Genomic DNA, 17,981 nt, shown 5'->3' on the forward strand with positions numbered 1-17,981 from the left:
GAGTGCTCGACCAACATGGACAACAAGGTGTGGCATTAAACACACTCTCAGAACAAAAGAAAAAGTAAAGAAAAAGAAAACGGAAGAAAAGCAAACCAAAACAAAAGCAAGAAGCGACTGAGACGCAGCCTGCCAAGCTGTTTGGTCACGCAGCTTCTTGTGCTCCGCCCCGCCGCCGAAGCCGCCAATCAGGAGCGAGCGTTATCGTGATGTCATCTGTTCGCGACGGAGCGGGCTGCGGCCGCGTTTCCTTCCCTGAACCGTGGCTCTGAGGCTATGGGCAGTCAAGAGGTGCTGGGCCAGGCGGCTCGGCTGGCCTCATCGGGTCTCCTGCTGCAGGTACTCTGCTGCGCCAGCTCCAGCGCGTGGTGCCGTTGCCAAGCCTCTCGGGGAGGCTGTCCTGGGTCCCCCGCACTACAGGGGTTCCGCAGATTACGGCGGCGGGGAGGGGCGCCGGGTCTGGGCTGAATGACTACACACATGCCGTTTTTTTTCTGGACGTTGTATTTCCATGTGGCAGTAGGAGACAGTTTAATCAAGCGGTAGAGGCGGAGGCTACTTACTGCTCAAGAATCTGATATTTTAAGGGGTTCATTACTTTTGTGTTCCACTCTTGGTCCTCAAGACACCTTTCTTCAAATGATTCGCATTGAGTTTAGTGAGACCATATGGCATAGCTAAGAACAGGGATCCAGGTTCAGGCATTTCTTGCTGCGTGACCCAGACAAGTCATTTCAGCCCCAGAGCCTTTAACTCCTTGTTGACAGAGTGAGGGTAATAGTATCTAATTCAGAAAGCAATTTGCAAGGATTGTTTGGGATCTTTTGAATAAGGGCACTTAGCACAGTATCTGTATCCTAGTATGCACTAAATAAACTGCATCTGCTGTGTGTCCTTGGACAAACCATTTTTGACATTTTATTTTCGCCAAGTGACACTTGCCCATTCATCCACATAGTATCTAAAGAGTCTTTCATCCCCTAAAAAACAGTTCTTGTAAGTCATGATCCTCATTTTTTTTCGATGTCTTATTCTCCAGCTTATCAACCTGACTTCACATAAGTGCAGAATCCACCTTCACCCCTAGAAAGGCTCAGTTAGACTCAAGTTAGATGACTGCTTACAGATAAGAATTACTTGGGTTAGGTGGTGGCATAGCCTAAACACTCAGGAGATAGAGGCAAGTGGTTCTCTGCAAGTTCAAGACCAGCTGAGTTCCAGTCCTGCTAGGGCTGCATAGTAAGACCCTGTCTCAAAAAAAGTTAAAATAAAGTCGTTTGACTTTTCTGAGCATCAGTATATACTTTTTTTTTTTCCTTTCCTTCCTTTTTTTAAAACAAGATCTCTCTATGCCTCCCTGGATGTCCTGTGTAGGCCAGGCTGGCCTTGAACTCGGAGACCTACCCTGCCTCTAGGTTTATAGGCCTGCACCACCACTCCTGGCTTTTGAAATTACTTTTTTGAGGAAAGGTTTTGCTATGTAGCCCAGACTGGCCTTGAACTCTTGATACTCTTGCTTCAGTTTACAAAGTGCTGGGGTAACAGGCATGCACCACCATCCCAGGCCCACTACCTCATCTTGGATGAGAACAGTAATGCAGCCTCACGGGGTCATGAGGAAAATTAGATGAAATGAAATAACTTCTGTCATGTCCTGGCACATTGCAAGGTGCTTAGTAAGTATTAGTGTAGTAAGTTTGTAAATGGCAGTGTAGGGCTAAGGGAAGGTAAGCTACATAAAGGATATAGAAAAGTGCCTTGCGTAGTACGCTCTTAATGAATGCTGGCTGCTCTTCATTTAACTCTATTTGTCTAGTTGTTTTCCTGCTTCACAGTATACGTGAGTTTAATGTGTTATACCTAGTGTTGATTTTTTTTTTCCACCTTTGGTAATATCTTAGTACCTAGGTTAGCCTCAGAAGACAGACACAGGTTCTAGTAGCAGACACTCTGGAGTAGGGGCAAGTGACCTAAGTTAAGCTGGGTCACCTCTTTGCTGTTTGATGTTAGGCAGATCGTTTCATTCTGAGTTTTGTTTCTGAGGCATTTGCCTGGTTGTCATTTGGTGCTGGGAGTTGAACCTAGAGCCCCACATGTCCTAAGCAAGTGCTTTATCACTGAAAAAGTCTCTGTCCTGGTTGCCTTTTATCGTTGTTTTGCTTTTGAGACAGGGTCTCACTGTGTAGCCCTGGATAGACTAGAATTTTCTAAGTACACCAGGCTGGTCTCAAATTCAAAGAAGTTTGCCTACTTCTGCCCCATGAATGCTGGAATTAAAGATTTGTGCCATCTTGACTAGCCTGCTTGGTTGTTTTTAAGGGTCAAATAATTAACAGATGTTAAAGCTTTTATACATGTAAAGTTTTTTATGAACATAAATGGAGGCTGTGTTGCTAAAAGAACTGCTAGGTGGACTTAAGACACTAGGTAGCCCTAGGAACCCGGACTTTATTAGCTCAAACCTTTTCCCAGACCAATTAGAAGATATTTATATGATCTAAGACCTTAAATGTCTTGGACGATAATAACTTCTTAAATGTACAATTTGCTTTTTTTTTTTTTTTTTTTTGTCCTGAGACAGGGTTTCTCCCTGTCCCCCTGGCTGACCTGGAACTTGCTCTGTAGACCAGGCTGGCCTCAGACTCAGAAATTGGCCTGCTTCTGCCTCCCAGAGTGCTGGGATTAAAGGCACGCACCACTACCACTGAGTAAATGTACAATTTGTAATCAGCATATATTATTGTACAAAATGATGGGTTTTACAATCCTGTGTGTGTGTGTGTGTATATATATATATATATATATGTATTTTTTTAATTGTCATAAAATATAGATTACTTGAATGTTTTAGTTCAATCTTATATGCTTCCTTAAGTTACAATGTTGATACGTAAGGTAGCTTTGCCACTACATTTTATTATGTAATTTGTCTGAGCTAGTCACAATGTAAGTTTTATTGCCTTTAATTTATAGAGTCAAAATGTTTTTTATAATCTTATTTTAGCCTTGTAATCAACCTTATGAGATATTTAGCCTTTTTGACAGAGAAAGTTTGGGCTTGTAAAAATTAGAAGATGATGGATGCATTTAAGAGCTAAGTGATGGGTTGAGATTCAGCTGAGAACTTTCTTTAATAAGACTATGAATTGGCTTCCAGCCACCAACACCAAGTGCAGAATTTGGTGAGCATATATGAACATATATATTACATGATTTTAAGAGACTACATAGCTTTCATCAGATAGAAAAGATCATTTCTGACTCCATAAACAGGGTGGTAATCTTGGCACTGGAGACCTTGCCATTCTGTGACACTTTAGGAATAGTGTTAATGGCCCAGAGATTAATGGCCCATGGTAGTCCTCTAGTCTACACTGATTGAGTCTTTCAAAATGGCAACTGTGTGTATGGGTAACCCTGAGTGTGCTTAACACAGGACTGACTTGTCATTCGTGGCTGGGATTAGGAGAAAACATGAGTGAAACTTGCATTCTGTTCAGCAGCCCCATTTGGTAGCTCCATTTAGTTGTAGGCTCTTGTTCTATGCCTCATGGGGTGGACTCTTTGTTTAGGTGGTTCTCTTTTTTCTTTTTATTTTTAAGATTTATTTATTTATTATTTATGCAGTACTCTGCTTGCATGTGTGCCTCCATACCAGAAGAGGGCATCAGATCGCATTATAGATGATTGTGAGCCACCATGTAGGTCGCTGGGAATTGAACTCAGGACCTTTGGAAGAACAAGCATTGCTCTTAACCCCTGAGCCATCTCTCTGGCCCCCTTTGGTGGTTTTCTTTAATGGACAGTTTTGAAAGTCTCAGGTTGTGTTCCTGTTAAATGACAATAGCTAGACTCTGTTATCTCACTCCCATTTTACCTTATTACTACGAGGACAATTCAAGGAAATTGAATGTCCTTGAAATCCCTAAAGATTGTGAGGCAGAGAAGAAATTAGACCCCAGATTCCTAGCTATACTCTGCAAACTCTTGTTTTAGTGTATGCAGTTTCTAAATAGGATTTTGGGAGTGTCCATTCTTTTGACATTATCATCTAAAAATGTGTTAGGTTGCATCCACAGCTATCTCGGGACCCAAGTGACCCATAGGCTATGGTTGGATATGTCTGGAGAAAGTTTAACTAGAGCCCTGAACAACGTGAACCACCATTACGGTTTTCTCTCTGACTCCTTGACTTTGAGCCTAAAGCTTCAATCTGCCGAGGCTCCTCTCGTTAGAAAGTAAGGGAAATTCCCAACCATCTTCTTGGGTTCTTGGCCCCACTGCTCAGGATGGTGAGAGACTAAGGGATTACAGTTCACAGGAAGCAGGAAAGGTGAGGTGAGCACGTTAGAGAAGGCTTCGTAGCAATGCTGCTTTGTCATCACACCACATTGGGAAGGATGGCCACATGGCCGTCACTGCAGTAAAGCCAACACACTTCAAATGTATTTTCTTACAGGTATTGTTTCGATTAATCACCTTTGTCTTGAATGCATTTATTCTTCGCTTCCTGTCAAAGGAGATTGTGGGCATAGTGAATGTCAGGTAAGAGGAATGCACCCTGGCGCTGTCCACAGCTCTCATCACGAGTCCCAGTGTTTGCCAGATTGTATCCATATCATTTTAGAATCATGTGCCTTGCCCAGCAGCAGAGCCATTCAGCAGTGAGCTGCGGAGGTGCGCAGGCGGGGGATGAGCGGGCGCTGCTGTGGCTAATGGACCCACGCAGTGTTTTCCATTAGCAGCCTCCATGTGCACACTCCTCCCCTAGCCATTCCGGTTTTTCTGCTCTCAGAACCCAGGAGAAGAGTGGGTGTAATTCATTGCCAACCTTGTCACAGGTATAATCCTGCGTTCTTGTCCTGCTGACACGGCACAGGAAGCAGGAATTCTGCAGGTTGTGAGGATGTGCCTCAGAGTTGCAGGGCTGGAACAGCGCCTTCAGTTCTTCCTCAGTGATTTTGTAGTTGAGATGGTAACTGGGATCAGAGCTTGAATTCTTGTGATTAATTCTGTGGAATGTGAACTTGTATTGTCTTTAAAAACTCAGCTGCTTCTTCTCTGCTCTAGGACACCCACACTTATTTTGTCTTCATAAAGACACACACACACACACACAAATGTATGAAATAATGTTCTTAGAATAGCTCAGCTTCTCAGGTGTTCCTTCATAGCCTGATAAACAGAGACAGTATGTTCTAGACAGAATCCCATGCCTGGCATTTACCAACAAAATGCTCATGGTGTTCTTCAAAGAGCCCAATGGCAGTTCTCAAACTTGCGATTAGCAAAGCAGTCACCCGAAGCTTTGTGCTAGGTAGGGTTCATAGTCTCAGGAGGCAGTAGTGAAACAGAGAGGAATCATTGAGATACACTATTTAAAAAGTAGGAAGAACGAGGGATCAGATTTTTCTCCCCATGCATTCTCCCCCAGATTTCCTGCCGTGGCAGCCTTTGCCTTACAGTTTAAGGTGTGGCTTTGTCTCCTCAGCTGCAGTGTTGAACGGGCTGCTGGGGAGCAGGTGCCACTTGATGAGGCGGCCTCATCAGGTCACTGACTGCAGAGGCAAGGGAACCTTAGCTGCTTTTTTCTAGCTGCAGGAAGACTGACTCAGGTGCTGTCCACCTGCAAGGCACTCAGGCGAACCTCCCTGAGTTGGGGTTGCAGCAACCTCTGTTTAGGCTGCCTGCTTTGCTGTTTGGCCTGAAACTCTTTTGGCTAGCACCACCATGTGATGGAACCTGTTTCTCTCACAGAGGCTCCATTGTCACCAGGAGGTTTCCTTAGCATGCGGGGTGCTAAGCTTGTCTTTTTCTCCTTCCAGTCAGGACCATACCTCTGCCTACAGCTGCAGGCTCTCTGGTCACTGCAGTGCTCTGCTATCTCAGAGGGGACAAGGTGCCTTGTTTGGTTCCTGTTTTCCATGTGGGTTGGACTGGTGGGGGTCTTGTAAGAGACTGGTAGTTTTGGGATTTGTTTTGTCTTTTCTGCATAAGTGCTGGAGATACTAGGCAAGTGCTGTACCACTGAGCTATATATATCCTTAGTCTCCTTTTTACTTTTTATTTTGAGATAGGGTCTCACTGAGTTGCTCAGGCTAGCCTTGAACTCATTCTGTAGCCCAACAAGCCTTGAACTTGAGGTCTTCCTGACTCAGCCTCCCAAGTAGTTGTTGGAATCACAGGTCTGTGCCACCAGGCTCACCACAAGTGGCTTATGACCAGTAACTTTTCTTACTCCTGTTGCTAGGAAAATCCCAAAAGTTCAATAAAAATTAAAAACAAGCCTGGAGGCCATAGCAATTTCTGCGTTTCCTTTGTAGGCTAACACTGCTTTACTCGACTACCATCTTCCTGGCCAGGGAGGCCTTCCGAAGAGCTTGTCTGAGTGGGGGTACCCAGCGGGACTGGAGTCAGACCCTCAACCTCCTGTGGCTCACGTGAGTTGTGCTTTAGCAAATGCCATGTGCCAAGAGTGTTGTAGTAAAATGACAGTACCTGCCCAAAGCCAGTCGTCTCCAGGCTGGCTTTGCGGTGGGTTTGGGGGAATAATTCTAGCAGCAGGAAGGGGCGAGTGTCTGAGTTGGAGGTGCTGTTTAGTTTGTTTCTCTCTAGTAGCCAGGAGGGGGTTTCTGGCCTCCTCCACTGTTTTTATTTCTCATCTTTTGCCCTATAGTTTCTTTTGAGCTTTTAGCAACTACTTAATATTTTTAAAAAGTCTGTTAAGGCTTTCTTTCTACCTTTCTTCAGTTCTTTGGAATGTTGTAGACAAGTATGTCAGCTGAAAATTGAAATGGTTTTCTTCCGCTGGGTCCCTGCAGGGCGGCTGTTGGTGGAGGTGTTTCCCAATGCCGCCCTTGCATAACTCTTGCCTCACAGAGAGGCCTGTCAGAGGGCTGGCAAGCGTTCGTTTTATTAGCAAAATGACTGCCAACTGTGCAGTCATATTTAAGTGCCCTGATACACACACGTGAAATGAGTACCGTGCTGGCGACCATTAGTTATTTGGGATGCAAGACAATGAATAATGTTTCTCAGCCATTCTAAGCATAGGCAACATTTTTTTTTTCTGGAAATTTGCCTTATTGACTTCATTTAAACCAGTGGTTGTAGTGTAGGCATTGGAGTTAGATCAGGATTGAGTCCTATTCCTGTTCTTGACCACCTGTTCATAACCTTGGCCAAATTACCGGTTCCTTTGAGCCTCCATTTCCTTCTAAATGGGGATCATGACTGAGGATCATTGTGAAATGTTAGTGAGATAGAGGGTTTAATCATAGTGCCAGGCGTGTAGGTGATATGTGCATTTTCTGCTGACCTCTTACTAAATACCTACTAGCTTCTTACTGTGGTAATTGTTTTTATTGTGACTTATGTTTTCATTCAATATTACTATTTTAATGTTTTTCTAATACTTAAAACTCCATATATTAAAAAACATTTTTTTCTGTTCTTCTAGTGTCCCCCTGGGTGTGTTCTGGTCCTTACTCTTGGGCTGGGTCTGGCTGCAGTTGCTTGAAGTGCCTGATCCAAATGTGGTCCCTCACTATGGAACTGGAGTGGTGCTGTTTGGCCTCTCGGCAGTTGTGGAGCTTCTGGGAGAGCCTTTCTGGTTCTTGGCACAAGCACATATGTTCGTTAAGCTCAAGGTCAGTTAACCTCTTGTGACTAGGAAACGTGAGTAGTAAGGGAAAGTGTGGGGTATTGATTGTTTTGGGACAGGGTTTCACCATATAGTCTTTGCTGGCCTGGAACTGACAGAGATCCACCTGCCTGTATCCAGACTACACTGGCTGTTCTTCCAAAGGTCCTGAGTTCAATTCCCAGCAACCACGTGGTGGCTTACAACCATCTGTAATGAGATCTGCTGCCCTCTTCTGGTGTGCAGGCACACATGCAGGCAGAATACTATAAATAGTAAATAGGTAAATCTTCAAAAAAAGATGGAGAGCCATAGAGAAAGACACCTGACTTCCTCACTGGCCTCCAGGTGGCAGACACACGTTCCTGCTGCACACACATGCACGTGTATGAATGTGTCAAACACACACACAAAGCTTGGGGGTAACTTCTGTATATTGTAAATGAAAAACAGGTTTGTAATAAGGAAGATGAAAGTTGAATTGACTAATACATATGCTTAGGAACCACCCACCTTAAGAAATAAAGCATTATTATTGATGCTTATGTTCAACCATGTGCCATTCTGTCCACCAGGATAACCACCATGCTGAATTTTGTGTTTGTTGTGGCTTTTCGTATTTCCTCTTTGATAATATTCCACCTTTACCTCTGTGTGTAGGTTCTTGCTGAGAGCATGTCGGTCATCCTCAAGAGTGTCCTGACAGCTCTTCTTGTACTGTGGTTGCCTCACTGGGGTCTATACATTTTTTCTTTGGCTCAGGTGAGAATCACGGCTTTGTTCTTTACTTAATCTAAATTTTGTTTTCCCTTCTCGCTCCCACTAGCAGGTGTTTTATTCACCTGTAGTATTCATGCTATGGCAATAGTAAACTCCCAGATTTCTGGCCTGCCACTACTCCTCTGGCTGCTGCATCCATCCTGTTTGCCACACTGGCACCACTAGTGTCCTTAGGGATGGGGAAGGGTCATATGTTTTCTAATCCAGCATCAGAAACTCCCTTTAGACATTCTGTGGGCAGGTCTGTATCAGACTGATCTCTATTGTCTAACAGTCTATGGAGGAGCAGGGGGAAAAGCAAGGGGGTGGAGTGGGAGTCAAATTGTATGTGTATTATTTTCCTTGAATTTCAATCAGTTGTTTGCAGAATAGGAGGAAGTGCTGCCAAGTATATTTTAAACTTAGATTGAAATCTCACATAATTCAGAGAGAATGAATCAAGTTCAAGCAAGCACATTTTCAGTTTTAGCAATTTTGGCTCCATCTTATAATCTAGGTATAGTCCATAGTTTGAGCTCTAATAAAGATATTGCTGGAATAAACGTACTATTTTTAAAAATTAAGCCTAATGCTGGGCATGGTAACACGTGCCTTAAGTGCCTTAAGAGACAGAGGCAGATTGCGGGGCATGGTGGCGCAAGCCCTTTAATCCCAGCACTAGGGAAGCAGCGTGCTGGGTTAGAGGCCAGCCTGGCCTTGAACTGCAGCAGTGTCTCTCAGAATTACTCCATTGGAGGTGTAACCTTCCAAGTCTGGACTTGGAGTCTGCAGCCCTTAGTGCTGAGAAGGAGAGGAAGGTGCAGCTTAGTAATGACTTTATTAGCGTTCTTTCCTGTGTCCTCTGAAAACTACTGCTCTGTTTTGGAACACAAGGTGATTAGATTTAAAAATAATTAAGGATGAAGATTGCCCTTAATACCAGTTTGCAAATAGATATATAGTTTAGAGAAGCTACCTGTGGTTGTATTTTTCCTTATCCTATTGGACCTAGTACTGTCGTTTTTATCATTATCTTTGTTTTTATGCATCCTCTCTAGTAGGATAGAAGAGCCTCAGAGAGACCCAGTATTCTTGGCTCTTACTGTGGGAAAGGCACTTGGCACTGTATAGGGTTTTGTTTTGTTTGTTTTTGTTTTTTCAGGACAGGTTTTTTTTCTGTGTACCCCTGGCTGTCCTAGAACTGACCTTTTTGTTTGTTTAGTTGTGTTTTTGTTTGTTTGTTTCCAGACAGGGTTTTATAAAGACTCACTTTGTAGACCTGGCTGGCCTCAAACTCAGAGATCTGCCTGCCTCTGCCTCTCTGAGTGCTGGGATCATAGGTGAGGGCCACCACACCCTACTCACTGTGTGTTTCCTATGTTACAGTTTACCCATGATTGGGTCATGGTTCAGTGAGAGGAAACTGAACCCATTTATTTTCTTGCCCTGAGACTTCTTCAAGCTCCACAGGACAGTCACTGCCAAGTGTGAATGAACCAGTGACACCCCACAGCAGCAAGTGAGGGCTGCCCAGGGCACTGAGAGTCCACTTGTAAACCTGCCTCCAAGGTCTTTCTTAAATTGCCTGTAAAACTTACCTCAGAATAAGTAAGGAATGTAACCTGACAGTGAAAAGACAAGCCACTCAGTTAAAACTGGGCAGAACAGCCGGGTGTGGGAGCACCCGCCTGTAATTCCAGCACTTAGGGAGGCAGATGCAGGCAGATAGCCAAGAGTGTGAGGCCAGCTCAGTCTGTAAAGCAAGTCCAGGACAGCCAGGGCTACACAGAGAAGCCCTGTCTCAAAAAACAAAACCAAAACCAAAACCTGGGCAAAGAATTTGAACAGACATTTTCTCAAAGAATAAATAAAATAAATGGACAAAAAGCACATGGAAAAAAAACTTCAGGATCAATTATTATTAAGAAAATGCAAATTTAAACCACAGTGAGGGCCTGGCCTTTACACCTAGCATTTGGAAGGTAGAAGCAGGTGGAATTTTGGGAGTTCAAGGCTAACCTGGTCTACCTTGTGAGTTCCATGATAACCAGGGCTACGCAGAAAATTTAACTAAAAACAAACAAAAAATAAAAATAAAACCACAGTGAGCTGTCACTTCATACTTACTAGGGTGGGCATTTTTGTTGTTCAGTACAGAATACTGTAGGTAAGGTTGTGAAGAAATTGAAATTAGTACTGTCCTGGTCTGCACATAAACTAATGCAGCTTCCATGACAAGCAGCATGACAGTGCCTCTAAAAATTAGACAGATACATCGTATGACCCAGCATTTCCACCCTTAAGTGTATATACCAAAGAGACTGTTCATAACACTATTCCCAGTGCCCAACATGCAGACGTCACAAATAACCATTAACTAATGAATTGGATAAACAGAAGTTAGTTTGTCCATAGAATGGAATATTATTCAGTCTAAGAACTGCCATGTGTGGTGGCATACATGTAATCATAGCACTCTGGAGGCAGAGGCAGGAGGAGCAGTGCAAGGTTGAGGTCAGCCTGGTCAGTCAGTTCATGGTAAGAACAAATAAACAACTATTGGTGCATTCTACAATGTAGATTAAACCTTGGAAACATTATACTAAGTGAAAGAACTAGTCAGGCACAAAAGGCCACACATTGTATGTTCCATTAATATATAATGTGCAGGATAGGCAGGGCCACAGACACAACACATTAGTGGTTGCTAAGTGCTGAGGGAATGAACAGTAATTGCTTAAAGGTTGCGGTTTCCTTTTGGGGTGATGAAAATATTAAGGAATTAGATAGTGCTGATGTGTTGATGGTTTTACCACAATGTAAGTGTACTACAAGCTACTGAATCCTATAGTTATAATGGTAATATTTATTATGTGACTTTCTCTTGATGGAGAAAAATAGCAAGGGTCTTTTGGCTATGGTCCCCGCCTTTAGATGGCCACCATTCCCCAAAAGTCTGCTCAGCAGGAAATCGAGGAGAGGTGGAGAAGTACACTTTTCACAAGGATATGAGTAGTGGTGCTGTGGCCCACGGTGCTTGTCGGTTAAGGCCTTGAGCCCGAATGAGGAAGGCTGGGGGATGGCAGGGGGATGGCAGGCTTTCACAGGCTCATACACGGCCGGGAGTAGAGCCCATAGGACTCTACCAAACACGACTGCTCTTTCCCCTCCCGTGTCCCTTTTGACTGGAGTTCCCTTGGTGCAGACAAGTAGAAAGAGGGTTTTAGGCTGGGTGTCGGCACTCATCTTTAATCCCAGCTCTCAGGAGCCATAGGCAGGTAGATCTGTGTGAGCTTGAGGCCAGTGTGGTCTTTAGAGCAGGTTTCAGGACAGCCAGAGTTATATAGAGAAATCCTCTCTTGAGAAAGGAAGGAAGGAAGGAAGGAAGGAAGGAAGGAAGGAAGGAAGGAAGGAAGGAAGGAAGGAAGGAAGGAAGGGAAGGAAGGAAGGAAAGGAAGGAAAGGAAGGAAAGGAAGGGGAAGGGAAGGAAAGGAAGGAAAGGAAGGAGAAGGGAAGGGAAGGAAAGGAAGGAAGGAAGGAAAGAAGGAAGGATGGATTTGGAGGTCCCAGTATGCTGCTGTTCTCAGAAGGGAGCCTGTGGCAAGGGTCCCTTTTGGATACTCATTTCCAACCTTCACACAAAAGCTACATGACTACTTCTGACTAGAAGCAATTCTTTTGTCCCGCTTGGAGGAGGGTAAGGTAGACCTTCTTGCAACCCCACCTTTTCCTCTTGCAGCTTATAGCAGCTGTCACCCTGCCAATTCCCTGGGTGGGGAGGAGAGAGCCAGTAGCTCCATTCTGCTTTGTAATCACAAATGGCACAGGTTCTACAGTTGATGGAAAACCTAGTCCCAAATAATGGCAGTCAGTGCAGTCGTACTGCTGGAGTCAGTTTGCTGGGCAGGTACCTGACAATCTGCCATTTGAGCCAGTGGCCATCTGCCATGGTAGTTGTGTTCTTCAACAAGGGGAGTGTGGAGCCTCTGCACAGGGGTGCTGCGGTGGAGCTAGGTCTGAGTGGGTAGGTGCTGCTCTTTGGAAAGTGCAGTTAACTAACACAGTTCTATTTCTTGATTGACCTTGAAGATAATATTTATAGTCCTGTTGTAATTATGCCTGTATCAAAACAATTTAATTTCAGCCCTTTATTTTCTTGTTGCAGCTTTTCTATACTGCTGTTCTGGTGCTCTGCTACGTGATTTATTTAATAAAGTTACTGCATTCCCCAGAGTCAACCAAACAACTGACTCTTCCTGTCTCCAAAATAGCACAACTGCTACCCAGTATTTCAAGAAGCAAAGTGAGTAATGCATTTTGCCTCTTATCATTTTATTCACCGATGATGGTTATCCTTGAGATAAAGAAACTGCAACTGGCTTGTTATATAGGAAAGATAGCTTTACAGATTGTATTTATTGAGTGCTTGCCTCATACTAAGTCGGGGTTCCAGATCTCAGTGCTAGTGACTTTTGGGTAAGACACGCTTCCTTGTAGGGACTGTTTTATGCACTGTAGGATATTTGGCATCCCTAGCCTTATGATTCGAGGAGGACCTCCCCCAACCAATGTAGCACTTAGCAACATCTCCAGACATTGCTACAGTTCCCCAGAAGCTAAACTACTTCCGGCAGAGAAGAACCATGCTAGGCCCTATAAATGCTTCATGTACCTCATCCAGTGTTTATAACTCCGAAAGGCTAACATTTTCACTCTTAGTATATTGGGGTGGAGAAGCTAAGGCTGAGCAAATAAGTACCTGTCCAAGATGAGGGTGGAGCAAAGTTAGGAGCCCACAGGGGACCGAGTACCCACGGTTCACTCTCTTCTGTCTCTTTCTTGGATTGACCTCTGGCAGAGAAGTTTAGAAATCTGAGAATTCAGGGATAATTCCCAGTGGTTAGGTTTTTGTTGTTCTTTTTTAACCTTTTTGAGACAAAGTCTTGCTATTTATCCCATACTAGCCTCAAGCTATCAATCCTCCTGCCTCAGCCTCCTAAGTGCTGGTATGAAAAATAGGAAAGATATGTCTGGCTCATAGTTTCTTGGTTTTGTTTGTTGTTATTTTTTAAATCTTGGTATGAGTCAGCATTTCACATGGGAGTGAAGCATAGCTTTGCTCTACTCAACGCTTTCACTCTCAAGCTGCTTGCCTTGCATTTCTGAGCTCTTACAGGGTCACTGCTGCTGGCTATCCTGCAGCCAGAGTATCTCAAGGGACAGTTACACCACACAGCCTTTGCTCAGATACTTGCTCCATTGCTCCTTGTCAAGCACACGCCTTTTTCTCAGCATTTGTTTGTTGGTTTTTAGTAGAAAGATTTCCAGTGGACTTCCAGAAGGTTGCCAAATTATGTGGGACTAGTGTCTCAGCATTTCATGTATTGTTTATTTGTTTTAAAGATGTATACAGTGTTCTGCCTGCATGTATGCCTACACACTAGAAGAGGGCACCAGATCATATTATGGATGGTTGTGAGCTGCCATGTGGTTGCTGGGAACTGAACTCAGGACCTTTGGAAGAGCAAGCCATCTCTCCAGCCCTGTTACACAGCTTTTTAAGAAGGCCCAGATACTGTGTGTCGGAGCCAGGTGCATTCTCAGTTGTTGGCAAGGAGTGTTCCCTTGGCTCTCAGGACCTGAATCAGGGATGATTTTGGCTACTGTTGTGTCTCATCTGTGGGTAGAAATGGACTCCAGATTAGAAGAGTCCCTCTCCCACCTGTAGTATTGGGACAGATGCCCCAATCCTGAAATATCTGTCTCCATGCTTGGTGTGATTCAGGATACAGATAGCGAGGAGCAGACATTTCTAGGCATCAGAAAGTTTTCTGTAGGTTTGGGAGGCAACAGGATGGATCTGAAGCCTGTAAACTCTGGTCTTTTGTTTGGTTGGTTTAGGGGTTTTGTTTGGTTGTTTGGTTGGTTGGTTTTGGTGTTTTGAGAGGAGTCTTGTTCTTTTGGTTGGACTCATGCTGAACTCTTGGCCTCAAATGTTCTTCTTGTCTCATCTTTCCAAATAGTTGGGACCAGACATGCGACCACAGAGTCTTTATTTTTAATGTGAAACTCTTGGCTTATTTGAAAACTTCAGGAGCTCTGTGAAGCTATTTGAACACTAAAAAGAGCTATTTAAGATGAGCATGATAGCATAGGCCTGTAATCCTGGCTATGCAAGAAGCTGAGGAGAAGGAGTGAGATTCAAGGAATGCCTAGGCTATATAGCAGTTTGGGATAGCCTAGGCAGCTCAGTGAGACCGTCTCAAAGTTTAAAAAGAGGAAAAAGGCTGAGGATATAGCCTAGTATTTGTAAGGCCCTGGGTTCAGTCCCAGGGAGTGCCAAAAAAAAAAAAAAAAAAAAAAAGGATGAGAGAGAGAGGAAGGGAGGGAAGGAAAGAGCAGTTACTGTAGACTAACAGGGGTTTTTGTGCTTCCTCTTCTCAATGCTGTTGTCCCCATTTTACAGGTGAGAGGCCTGGTGTTCAGAGACGTTAAATGACTCCAGATAGCTTATTTTGGGTCCACTTCCTTGTAATTGCTTCCTGTGGATCAGCTTTGGTCTGTGTGGTTAGCCAGTCTTCCAAAAGAATTGGGCTGATTGCCCATGGTAGTTTTTTATTTACCTAAAGACTGGGAAGTTCCAGGTAAAAAAAAAACTACTCAGGCTTATTATTTTTAAAGGGGCAAAGAGAGGAAGGAGCCTTAGATATAGTGGTGTGTGCTTTTAATCCCGAGACTTGGGAGGCAGGTGGATCTCTGTAAGCTCAAAGCCAGCCTGGTCTGCATCATGAGTCCCTTTCTCAAAAGCATCAACAAAACAAATAACAAGAAGAGAACAGTCTGCATTCAACTCTCCCATGGGCGGTATGCCTGCATGCCTCGTTGGAACAGCTTTCTGCACCAGGCTCCTGGGTAACACTATTCTTACACTCACATGCAAAATCAGCTGGACCAAACTCTGAGGTCCCTTTCCTAGTCTTCTAGAGTGCCAGCTTCCTTATAGGTATTCACTTAGATATAGAGTAAGCTACAGGTACCGCAAATGATCACTTTTTTTTCCTTTTTTCTTTTCTTTTTCTTTTTTTCCAAGACAGGGTTTCTCTGTGTAGCCTTGGCCGTCCTAGACTCACTTTGTAGATCAGCCTGGCCTGGAACTCACAGCGATCTGCCTGCCTCTGCCTCCCTGAGTGTTGGGATAAAAGGCACACGTCATCACACCCAACTACGATCACCACTTTTCATATTCTTTGGCATGTCTGAATAACCTGAAAGGCTGTCTGCAGCCTGAGGCCGTGTTGAGTGTGCTGTGGTAGAGAGCTCCGATACACACTCGGCCAACCCCACTGCAAGATTGTATGCATTTAGTGTCCTCAGAGCAGAAGCTCAGGGTGGATGGAGAATTCTGTGTGGGAGCATTCAGGAAGGCTTCCTGGAGGAAGCTGCTTTTGAGCCAGAACTTAACATGGATGGGCAGATATGTTTAGGACCACGGGGTGAGGGGAAAAGGTATGCTCAAGCCTGTCCTGTGCCCTCATTGGGTTGGAATTGAGAATGTGGGGATAGTTGGGGTGCTTGAGTGGACCAAACAGGGGAGTGAAAGAAGTAGAAGGTGGCTAGAGATTCTGAGGAGAGGTGAGCATGGCGTGCTGGGCTGGCAGCAAGTAGCAATAACTTCAGTAGAGTACAGGTTGAGCTTTGTTTGGGAGAAGTGGAGCTTACTGAAGGTTTTCTTTTTAAAATTAATTTTATTCAACACTTTTCTACACGTACAATACTTTACTGACTTACTCTCTTCCAGCCTCCCACTACCCCTGTCTATCCTGCCATTTCCTACAAACCTCTTTTTCATTTCATGACTGAAACGGCCATGTTCTCAAGCTCAACCCTGAACGCTCCCAGATAGAATTCTCTGTCCACCCGAGCTTCTGTTCCGAGGACACTAAATGCACACAGTCTCACAGTGGGGTTGGCTGAGCATATTGTGGAGCTCTCCTCCACACATATAGCACGGCCTCACACTGAAGACATGCTTGCTGTGGTGAACTTGCAGCCTTTCGTTTCATCTTGTGACCCGCTGAGTTTAGCCAAGGCCTTCTGTGTGGCCATGAGTTTGGAGCTATCAGTTGTAACCAGGAGGGCTCAGCATTGGGTATATGTGAAGACAATGGTTCTTCTCACAGTGCAGCTGAGGATGCCCTTGAACTTGTGATTCTCTTGTCCCTACTTCTTGAGTGCTGGGTTACAGGCACAGGCTGTCACACCCGTCTGAAAGGTTTCTTGGTGGTACTAGGTGGAGGAGCTTCATAGCATCTTGTTTTTCTCTCATTCAGTCCTCTATGGGCTCCATCAAATAGGACTTTTTTCTCTCTTTTTGTAATAGGGTCTCACTATATAGCTGGCCATAAGCTCTTAGTGCGTCCTCCCTCAGAACTGGGATGCTGTTATCACAGGTGTGTGCCTCCGTGCCTAGCTGATCTTAATAAGAGATAAGGTAGAACTTATCTCATTTTGTAGATGACAAAACCAAGGCCTAACAAAGTTAACTATTTTGTCCAAGGCCTTTGGGCTAAGTCAAGAAGCAATTTAAATCCTAAGCACTAAGCTTGATGCCAAAGCCTAAACCTACAGTGAAGAGGGTAAGCTAGAGCAAAAGTTTTAGCCTCAGTGGGAGGCTATGGCAATATTCCAGATAGGAAATGACAGTGACAGTCATGAGGTAGATACAAGTGGGAGGCAGGGCAAGTCCAGGGTAGTCAATGGCCTCTAAGAACTGGGATAGGAAGAGAAAGGGGAAAGGAGAGTGCCAGTGAGGTGATGGAGGCGATGGGCCTCTGGCTTCCCAGTGACTTAGGAGTGTGGGAGGGACATAGCTGGTCATCCTGAGCCTGAAGAGTTTGGGAAGGGAAGAATGACTCAGCAGGATGAGCCTGATTCTGGTCCTAGGCCTTTCATGCAGCTAATGCCCATCACCTTTCGCCTTCCAAGCCTCAGTGTGTCCATGAACACAACAGGGCTGTAGAATATCTGATTAGGAGAATTAGGGAAATTCATGCCTGTCTTAGACCAGAGCGCGATAGTACCAACCCAGCTGTGTTAAATAGTCTCCTTCACCATCTCAAGCAAAGATCTGTTCTGAAGAGAAAGATACCAGTACCCTCTTTTCTACTACTAAGTGGCTGGAGAAACCAAGCCCCAGAGTGGATTTCCTGCCAGTGTGTCCTTGATGAACACTTCAGCTGTAGTGAGCAGTGTGGCCACTCCTTCTGATCACAGGCCATCTGCACTGAAGGCATTAGGAGAAAGATGTCCCTGAGCACAAGCACATTCTTCCATTCCCAGGGGATGCTCACCAAGGACTTTCTCTTTCGAAAGCTAGATCATTTGCTCAAACACACTTACTACTTACTGGCAAGCAGGCTTCAACAAGAACATCATGAGGTCTGGCATAGTGACACATACCTCCAATCCTAGCATTTGAGAGGGTTAGGAGGGAAGATGGCTGTAAGTTTTTGAGGCCAGCCTAGGCTACCTAAGTGAGACACACACAAACACACACACACAAACACACACACACACACAC

The 17,981-nt window shown here is 44.5% G+C and overlaps 1 protein-coding gene across 2 annotated transcripts in view; it reads left to right on the forward strand.

Annotated features, from left to right (window-relative positions):
* The first annotated feature begins 229 nt into the window (after positions 1 to 229).
* Rft1 (RFT1 homolog) overlaps positions 230 to 17,981 on the forward strand; it is a 36,623-nt gene continuing 18,871 nt past the window's right edge. For both annotated transcript variants that reach the window (XM_021635185.2, XM_060390790.1), the window contains exons 1-6: positions 230 to 339; positions 4,460 to 4,545; positions 6,324 to 6,440; positions 7,460 to 7,649; positions 8,303 to 8,404; positions 12,567 to 12,704. In XM_021635185.2, the coding sequence (XP_021490860.1) occupies positions 277 to 339; positions 4,460 to 4,545; positions 6,324 to 6,440; positions 7,460 to 7,649; positions 8,303 to 8,404; positions 12,567 to 12,704 (696 nt within the window). In that variant the 5' untranslated portion in view covers positions 230 to 276. The remainder of the gene's footprint in view (positions 340 to 4,459; positions 4,546 to 6,323; positions 6,441 to 7,459; positions 7,650 to 8,302; positions 8,405 to 12,566; positions 12,705 to 17,981) is intronic.

Source organism: Meriones unguiculatus, chromosome 9 (genome assembly GCF_030254825.1).
Source record: "Meriones unguiculatus strain TT.TT164.6M chromosome 9, Bangor_MerUng_6.1, whole genome shotgun sequence".
Classification (NCBI taxonomy): Eukaryota; Metazoa; Chordata; class Mammalia; order Rodentia; family Muridae; genus Meriones; species Meriones unguiculatus.